A 9881-nucleotide genomic window follows, 5' to 3' on the forward strand; every position below is an offset into this window, starting at 1 on the left:
CATGGATGTGAAAGCTTGCTTGGGAGTGAGCAGCCTCATGTCTTCTCACAGGCCCCTAACCTGAGATGTCAGGCCTGGAAGGGCTAATTAGAATTAGACTTTGGGCTTCCTGGGGCTCAGGCCCACCCCCCAGCACCCAGAAGGAAGAGGCAATATTGGTCTGGGGTGGTTTTAAGGAGTAGCAGCTGGTATTTATTGGGGAGGAGTCTCCTTGCACCAAGCCCTTGGGACTGAGCCGCTCTCCTCCTGCCTCCCCCTCCTCCTTAGTCATCACTGTCGAATTCCGATGATAGGCCCTGCAGCAGAGGCAGGGACATGGAGTGCCGGTCCGGGTCCCCTGGGCCCCCTCCCTGGTTCCCTGATGATGGGTTTCGGGGACTGAAGAGCCAGTTCTCTGTTGGGGTGGGGGGGAAACACTGTCACAGCTCACCTGACCTGTGACCCCTCAGGACCCATCTATTGGGTCCTCTCACCCAACCTATGTACCCTATTCAAATGAGGTAATATTTGTAAGGTGCTTAGCACAGTGCCTGGCACACAGTAGTTGCTTAATAAAATGCTTATTCCCTTATCCCCTCCCCCTGATGACCTCTTGCTTTGAACCTTACATTGTAGTCCTATCCGTCTTTTAGATTCTGCACTTAAATGCTCCTCTGGCCACCTGATATACATGTTCCCCCAAAGCTCTCTCCCTCCCATCCTAGACCTTAGACCTTATATACTAGTCCTGTCCCTCAAGCTTCCAGGGATTGATCTTAAGGGCATGGGCTACATTCACACCCTGACCCTTACACCTTTGTCCTGTCTCCAAAGATTTGAGGTCCCATAACACAGTCCCAGTATCTTATGCCCTCGACTCTGTGTCCTGTCCTGTCCTCTAAGGACTCAGATCCCATAGTCTAGATAGTTCTGTTGCCCCCGTCCCGTGCCCCAGCCCTATCCCCTAAGGCCTTATGACCTGACTCCTTGGTACCTTTTTTTTTTCCGGTACCCGACAGCATGTTTGGCCCCCTTCGGAAGGGGTTGCGGCCCTTATAGGAGAACCTGGTTGTCTGTCCCGGGGGATCCTGGCTGGGTGGTGAGGGTGGGGCATTAGTATCAGGAATGGTATTGGCTAGGGTTGAAGACATGGATGGTGTCAGCACTGAGTTCACTGTAGACTCTGGACCTGGCCGGGCCCAGCTGGCTTCCCGAGGCAGTTTGTCCCCAGTCAGAGGCCTCTGTGGGCCCAGCATGCCCTTGGGCTGAAGTGCAAACTTGAGACAAGAAAAGGCCACTGGTAAGGGGTACTGAAGGTGCAGCTGGCGGGGCTCACAGGCGATGGGTGCCAGGGCCAGTTGCAGCCAGGAGCAGGAGAAGACCTGGTAGATGACATAGATGCTGTGGGTGCCACGGAGCCAGGGCAGGGCTGGCTGGAGCCCCACTTGACCTGGTGGGAGTAGCAGGAAGGCCACACGTTTTCGCAAGCCCCCCAGCTGCAGGGTGATGTGGCAGGGCTGCCCATCTACCAGTCTTGTTTCTTCATAGCCTACCTCAGCCCTGCCCTTGGGTGAGTACTCCCTTGTACAGTGAGCAAAGGCACCTTCAGGTCCCGTACGCTCCAGCAACCCTGGCAATGGTCCCACAGGTAGCAGAGCCCGCCGATTCCGGCGTGGCAGACCTAGCCCAAGGGGCAAGGGTAAGCCTAGGCGGGCACGGATGAGCCATGGAGGTGGCTTTGACTTTTGTTTCACCAGTACTCCAAGTAGGTCATAGCATGCTGCATCTGCCAGGAAAGGAACAGCCACCACATTGGGTCCAAAGCGCTCTTCGATGACCTGTGGAGCAGTTGGGCAAGGGGTCAGAGCTGGGGGGCATCATCCCTCCACCTGTCCCTCCCAGTGCTGTCCAAGATCTAGCCCCTTTCACTGGCTCAGTTCCCCCACCTTGTCTTTGATGAGGGCCCAGGTGGAGTCAGCCTCAAAGAGTGACAAAGGCTGGGCAGTGCTGACTGCCATGATCAGTGAGGGCAGCCCCCAGAGGGCAGGGAGCTGGGCCTGCAAGCCTCTGCTCTAGGCCCTGGGCCTGAGGTCATAGAGCTGTTGCCAGGCACCAGGTCTTAGATGTAGGACTTCTGGGTTCTGTTTCTGTAGCCCCAGGGGGAGGGAAGAACTGCTTGGGCTATATGTCTAACTTTGGGAAGTTGAGCCTGGGAAGAAAGACTCCTGGGTTCTCAGTCAGTTTAGGAACAATAAGCGGCTCTTGGTTCCTGCTCAGATTTGTAGTTAATCTTTTCAGTTCTCTGAGAGATCCTCTCCCAACTTCAGCCTCATTACTCCATGCTGCTATTATGTCAATAAGGAGCCCAGACTGCAGGGTTCAAGGAACTGGTGGTGGAGTATGGGGATAACATGCTTCCAGGAGGGAGAGGCAGTTGAGATCTGTGACTGGAGAGGGTGACCCTGCTCATCCCCTTGTCTCAGGAGGAGGTGGTACAGGCAGCATCAGAGAACTTGTAGTGCATTCAGCTCTCTGGACGGACCCAGCCTCTTGTTACAGTGAGGAAGCACGGAACTCTGCCCAGGCCCAAAAGTGCCCTGGAGGACCCAGACAGGTGCTGGGTCCGTGGAGAGAATCGGGGGAAGGCGACACGCTGTGTCCTGGGATGACCAGGAAGGTGAATAAAGCCCCAGACTTGGGCTCCTGTGTTGCCATGGAAACCAGAGCCTCAGGGCCCCGGGAGTCGCTGCAGCGGGGGCGGAAACCGAAGAGAGGCTGGAGAAGGGGGTGTCGTGTCCATGGTAACCGAGAAGGGAGAACGTGTGCCGGGCTCGCGCCGCTGTTGGCAGGGTAACTGCAGTTAGAAGTGGCTCTGGCTGCCCGCTCCCTGCATTTCTGCTCCTCGCCCTCACCCCAACCACGCTTTGCTGACCCCGCCCCAGACTGGTACTGCGAGTAGAGCGCCACTTTCCAGATATTTTTGCTGCTGGGGAGAATACCTCGAGCCTGTCCTGTGGTTCTCTCGCTTCCTCTGCAGAAAAGAAGATTTAGGATGAATTAAAATGATCAAAGGAGATATTTACAAAGCACTGTGCCGGACATATAGTAGGCACTTAATAAATGCTTGGTCCCTCCCTCACACCTTTCTCCAAGTATTTAAAGATTGTCAGGTGGAAGAGGGATTAGTTGTGTCGTGCCTGGTCCGGGAGATTACTCGCAACTCAACAAATATTATCCAGTGTCTGCTGTTCGCCAGGCACTGAGGGTTGAGGAGTGGAAGAGGTGGAGGAACTAAGACAAAAACGAAATAGTCCCTGCTCTCAAGGAGCTTACATTCATCTGGGGTCAAGTGTAGGAAGGTGGATTTCAGTTCCATGTCAGGAAAAAAACCCTACACAAAACTTTCCACTGCCCTGAGCAGAATGAGTTGTACCTGGAGGTAATGAATTCCTCATAGGAAGTCTTCAAGCAAAGGGTAGATGAATAAATAAATGTCTATTGACAGGGCGATTGGTGGCACAGTGAATAGAGCATTGGTCTTGGAGTCAGGAGGACCTGAGTTCAAATTGGGCATCAGAAACTTGACTCAGCCGTGTGACCTTGGGCAAGTCACTTAAGCCCAAATTGCCCTACCTTCCCCCCTCCAAAAAGCAAAAAAAAAAAAAAAAAAAAAAGAAAAGAAAAAAGAAAAAGAAAAAGTCTATTGACTTTTTATTGGGACAGTTGTAGGGAATTCTAGTTCAGGCTAGAATAAATGACCTCTGGGGTCCCTTCCAACCTTGAGTTTCCACCAAAGCGGATCTTTGGTCCAGGAAAGGAGGACTTGGCCTCAACTCCAAGTTCTTATGCTTCTTAGCTGTGTGGTCTTTGATGATGATAAGTTTACAAAGCATCATGAATATGTTAACTCCTTAAAGTCTCAAAACAACCCTGGGGAGTTGAGTGGTGTTACTATTACATTTTACAGATAAGGAAGCTGGGGCAGACAGTTAAGTGACTTGCCCAGAGTCACACAGCTAATGTGTCTGAGGCAGGATTTAAATGGAGGTTTTCTGACTTCCAAGTCCAGCACTCTATGCCCTATGCCATCTAGCTTCCAATTAACCTTTGGCAAATGACAACCTCTCTGAGCCTCAGTTTCCTCATCTGTAAAGGAGGAAAATAAAGTACATGCACCTCCTTCAGAGGGATGCTGTGAGGGCTTCAAGGGAGGGAAGTAGACACTATTCCATTAAACACTGGTCTCATCAGCTACAGACTGGAGTGATATAGAAAGACACTATTCTGTCTTGCTTCCTTCTTTGCCTGGCCTAGTGTGCCCCCAGGGGAAGGTGAGAAACATCATTTACTTCACTATGGGTTTCTATGCTTGAGCTAACACCCTAAGAGGAATCTACTTTGAGACCAAACTCCTAGGGATTTTGATAACCTACCTGAACTCATTATTCAATGATTTACAAATTTGGGCCCACTTATACCCTCCACTCCCAGTGATTCTGACCTCCCTGTCCTCCATTGCCTGCTTCCTAATTTTCATTCCATTCAACCCCTTCTCTCCCCAGTTTCCCACTCAAAGCTATCCATTCCTTTCACTGTGCTCTCTGGAATGCTTGTTCCATAGGTAACAAACTTGCTTTTATCTTAAATCCCTTTTCCTACTCTTTTCATCTTCACTCTCAGGCTCTCACTGAAACCCGGCTCCCCATGATGACATAGTCTCATTGTTCACTCTTTCCAAGGCTTGTGGCACTTTCATTCATTTCTCCTGTCCCCTTCCCCATTCACTGGTTGAATTTGGGAATTTGGAATGTTCCTTATTCCTAATTGCCACTTCCAAGCTCTCCCTATACTGTCATCCCTCAGTAACCTCTCCTTTGGGATTCATTCAGACCATATTTACCACCCAATTAAAATCCTGGTAGTTATTATCTATTGACCTTAAGAATACCCTGCTTCCTATCTCAGTGAGAACAATTTCTGGATGTTTTTCTTTCCTTCCCAACTCTTACCTTCATACTAGGATTTCAGCATGCATATTGATATTCCCTCAAAAACCTCAACTTCCCAGTTTACTCACTCATTTCCCGTGACTGTTTCCTCTTCCCCATCTCAGTTACACAGAGATAGTTCATCTTGCCATCACCCATAAATGAACCACTTTCATGAACACTGAAATTCCTGTATCTGCTCACAATCTGTTGTCATTTCACCTCTCCCTTTGCCTTGCAATTCCAAACTCAGGCCTTAATCCTCACCATGATCTTGAATTATTAGACTCCTCAGTTCTTCCCCAGGCCGTCATCTTTGTACTTGTTATACTCTCTTCACTTCACTATCTTGACCTCATGGACACTCTACATTGTTCTTTTCTCTTCTGTCCCTTCTCTCTCTGAATCCCTAGATTCCTTATCCTATCATCAATCTTACTGTGCTAAGCCTCAGCCTTGGATTACTCCCACCATCTGCTGTCCTTACTCTTTCTCATGAGCTCCTCACTAAAGCTGGAGAAAATCATGGAACCATACTGACTCTATCCACTGTAATTTATATTACATACATCTGGGCACTCACTGCAGCAAGGTTGTAGTTTTATATCTCCCTAATTGATTTACTATCTTACCACAGAAGTTTTTCTAAGACTTTTCATTTCTCTTCAAACCTTGCATAATAACTCTTTCTACCTACACCCTCCGTTGAGAACCTTGCATCATATTTCACTGAAAAAAAATTCAGACCATTTGCTGAGGGCTCCCTTGTTTCCCCTCTTCTCCACCTCACATCACTCACTGTTTCTTTCCCCACTATCTCTACTGTCATTCTTACACGATAAGACCATCCTTGCCAAGGCAAATTCCTCTGCATCAGGGGTGGGGAACCTGCAGCTTTGAGGCCACATGTAGCCCTCTAGGTCTTCAGATGTGGCCCTTTGATTGAATCCACTTGGCCTCGAGGCTTCAGATTCCCCACCCCTGGTCTATATGGACAAGTGATCCCATTCCGTCCCATCTCCAGCAGAGATGGCCCCTTCCATCATCCACACTGTCTTTTATCTTCAGTCTCTCACTATGTACTGGCTGCCTCCCTACTGCTTACAAAAATGTCCATGTCTCCCTTTAAAAAAAAATCTTATACAGTCCATCCATCCCTGCTAGCTATTGTCCTGCATCACACTTCCCTTTTGAGGCTCAAGTCCTTGAGAAGTTTTAACTCCCTGAAAAGCTAAACTCCTGCTGTAATTGATGTTTCTACTTCCTTTCCTCTTTCAACTCTCTACAATTTGGCTATCAACCTCATCATTCAATTAAAACTTCTCTTTCCAAAGGTAGTAATGATCTCTTAATTGCCAATCTAATGGCACCTTTTCAATCCTCATCTTTCCTGACCTCTCTGCTGCCTTTGTCACCATCAATCATTCTCTTCTTGAAACTCTTTGGTGATTTTCTGTGACACTACTATCTTCTGGTTCATCTCCTACCTATTCAACCACCCTTCAGTTTACTTTGCTGGATCTTCAGATGTGTCATATCTATTAATTGTAGGTGTCCCACATGATTCTCTCTTGTGTTCTTTTCTCCCTCTATACTATTGATTTAGTACCATTTCTCTGGGCAATCACATCATTTCCCATGGATTCAGTGATCATATCTATGCTTATGATTCTTAAATCTACTTAACCAGCCTTAACCTCTCTCCTAATCTTTGTATTACCTCTAGAAGCACATACTTAACTGCCTATTTGATATCTCATACTGGATGTTCCCACCGATATCTCAGATATGTATCCCAAACTAATCTCATTATCTTTCTCTGCAAACCTTTTCCTCTTTCTAACAACCCTTTAATGTAGAGGGTACTACCATCCTCCCAGTCATCCAGGCTAACAACCTAGTGCCATCCTTGATTCCTTATTCTCTGTTGCCTCACGTATCCAATCCATTGCCAAATCTTGTTGATTTTACCTTCACATATATACCCCTTTCTCTTCTCTGACAATACCCCACCATTTTGCTGTAGGTACTTATCGCTCTCCCTTAGACTGCTGTAATAGCCTTTTGGTTGGTCTTCCTGCTTCAAGTCTCTTCCTGTTTCAGTCCATCTTCCACTCAGATGTCAAATTGATTTTCTCAAAGCATAGGTCTAACCATGTCACCCCCCCCCATTAAAACTCCATTGACTCCCTCTCATCTCCAGAATCATAGGAGATCCTCTGTTTTTCTAGAAAAGCCCCCTTTCCTACTTTTTCAGTCCTTTTCCTCTCTGTTCCTCAAATATAACATTCCATCTCCCATCTCTGTGCATTTTCACTGGCTTCCCCCCCCCCCATGTATGAAAAGCTCATCCTCACCTCAATCTTCTGTCTTCTCTGCCTGCCTTCAAACCTTGACTTAAGTTTCACCTTCGATAGGAAGTCTTTTCCAGTCATCCTTAATCTTAGTGTTTTCTTCTCTTTGAGAGGACTCCTAATTTATCCTTTATACATCATATATATATGTATATGTGTGTATATATAAAATATATACATATATAAAATACGTATACTATATATGTATATATTAGACTGAGCTCCTGGAGTACAGGGACGTTTTTGGCCTTTCTTTGCATTCCCAACACTTAACAGAGTGCCTTGCACACAGTAGGTACTTTATAAACGCTTGCTAACAACTCGAAAATATAATGGCATGGAATGCAAAAGCATTTATTAAGTGCCAGTACTAGGTGCCTAATTGTACCAAATACAAGAGATTTGAATAGGAAATTGAGACAATAGCCCTTGTTCCCAAGGAGCTCCAAATAGAATCAGGGGAGGCACCACATAAAAAGGGGTTCCACTTTAGGGCTGATGCAAAGGCTCAGGAGTGAGGAGGATGGATGTTAGGTTGTTTTGGACACTGGGGAAGCAATAGCAAGGCAGATGACTCCTGACTATTGAGTACTGGGTCCAAAGGTTGGAGTGTATCAGAGTTCTGTGTCACCTTAGGGCCCGCAAAGTTAGAGGATTCAGCATCTAGCTGAGAGGAGGCATCCAGTGCCTGGTGGGCACTGGATGGTGGGGGTGACAAGGAGGGCTCCCTAAAGCCTGTTCTCCATGGGTCCTTGAGCTGCTGTTTGTCAAAGTGCTTTGTACACTATGAAGCACTATAGAAAAGGGAACTGCTTTTAATAATCAAGAACATTTTTAAAGCATCATTGGTGTTCAGAACACTGTTCTGTATCCCAGAGGGGGTGCAGAGCCATACTGATAGCATTACTGTCTTCATGGAGCTCCCAACATAGTAGGAGCCTATGGTAGTTCGAGCAGAATATTTTTTGTTCCTGTTATGTTCCAAGATTTGTGCTCTTGCCGAGGATACAAAGAGAGCTCCGAGGCAGAGATGCCATTCTCAAAGTGCTTTGAGTCTAAAAGACAAGTACAAAAACAATATTGATACAAAGACTTAAAAAGACACAAAATCCAGGGCAAAGTTCTGGGAGAAATCTGAGCGGCAAATGATCACTTTTATCTGGGATTGAATCCTGACTATTTGGTAATCCTAAATTGGAGAGGACGGAAGAGTGTATTCTGGGAGAGACTTCAGAGGCTCAGATAGTTACTATGATGTCGATGAAGGCACTGCCGTGCTGACTGGGGAAGTGTCTGGCCCGAATCCTGGGAAAACTGGACCTGCTGAGTTGATACTCATGCTCTTCTCCCTGAGGCATGTGAGTTTGGGGGAGGAGAATGTTAGCATGAAAGCACCAGACACCCCTCCCTGGACCAAGAAGTTGAGGCCTGCCCTCCCTTGTTCTGTGTTGTCTTTGGGGCTGTGTGATTTTGTTTTAAGTGTGGGACCATAAACCTTTCAGGCTTATGTCAGGCGTACAGATTTCTCCCTCATAACCTCTAACCACAAGATTTTCCTTTCCCTTTCCCTTTTCTAATTCTATCTCTTGGACTGGGTGGGAGGGAAGGGGAAACAGGGAGAAGAGGGAGCACCTTTATATGAGTCAAAAGTGAAATATGGCCACCCCCAAAAACTAATGCGATCATAAACCATACTGAGAAGGCATCCTATCCAGGACGAAGGAGACAATCATTTTGTTGTCCTCTGCTCTGGTGAGACTATATCTGGAATATTGTGTTCTGGGTACCACATTTTAGGGAAGACTTTGAAAACTTGGAGTTTTATACTGTCCAATGGACTAGGGTGATCATGCCATTTGGGGACTGGTTGAAGGAATGAGGCAAGGTTAGTGTAGAGAAAAGAATTAGGGAGGATAGAGTAGCTGTCTTCAAACATCTGAAGGCCTGTCACGAGCAAGAGGAATGAGTTTTGATCTGCTTATGAGCTCCTTGAGGACAGGGATGGTGTTTAAACTTTGTATCTCTGGTGCTTAGCACAACAGGGATGTGTGTGTCTGGGGGGAGGGTTGCTCAGGAGGACTAGCACTTCTTGTGTGAGGGCTGCAGAGCCCTTTGCAGGGCTGTTCATCCTCCTCTGGTGTCCACCTGATCCACCTAATTCTCACTGGTGGCTCCAAGAAGCAGTAGCATGCACAGTGGCCACACCGAGGTAGATGGGCTAAGCCACGCTGAGGGTAACTGATAGGCCTCAAACCTATCAGTGTTTACCCCAAGCATGTAAAGACTTGACCTGCTGGAATGGGCAGATGAGAGGAATTTGTTCCAATGGTCATGAAGGGTAGTCATCAAATATACCAAGCTCATTCACTGCATCCCGGGCCCATCATCAGTCATCTTGATTTTTGTTCTGCCACTAGACTTTAATGGCTCAGGAAGGGAAGGAGGGAGAGAGAGAGAGAGAGAGAGGGAGGGAGAAAGAGAGACAGAGAGAGAAAGAGAGAGAGGGAGGGAGGGAGAAAGAGAGAGACACAGAGACAGAGAGAGAGACAGAGAGAGAGAG

The 9881-nt window shown here is 47.3% G+C and overlaps 1 protein-coding gene across 1 annotated transcript; it reads right to left on the reverse strand.

Moving 5' to 3' along the window:
• Positions 1-99: 99 nt before the first annotated feature.
• Positions 100-1997, reverse strand: CUNH11orf42 (chromosome unknown C11orf42 homolog). Its single transcript, XM_069107877.1, has 3 exons — positions 1926-1997; positions 992-1817; positions 100-394 (listed from the first exon to the last, which is right to left on the reverse strand). Exons 1-3 carry the CDS (start codon positions 1995-1997, stop codon positions 264-266), a joined length of 1029 nt encoding a protein of 342 aa, XP_068963978.1. The 3' UTR covers positions 100-263.
• Positions 1998-9881: the final 7884 nt, after the last annotated feature.

This window comes from Petaurus breviceps, unplaced genomic scaffold (genome assembly GCF_028583685.1).
Source record: "Petaurus breviceps papuanus isolate PSGF00001 unplaced genomic scaffold, PetGlider_PUasm1.0 90294, whole genome shotgun sequence".
Classification (NCBI taxonomy): Eukaryota; Metazoa; Chordata; class Mammalia; order Diprotodontia; family Petauridae; genus Petaurus; species Petaurus breviceps.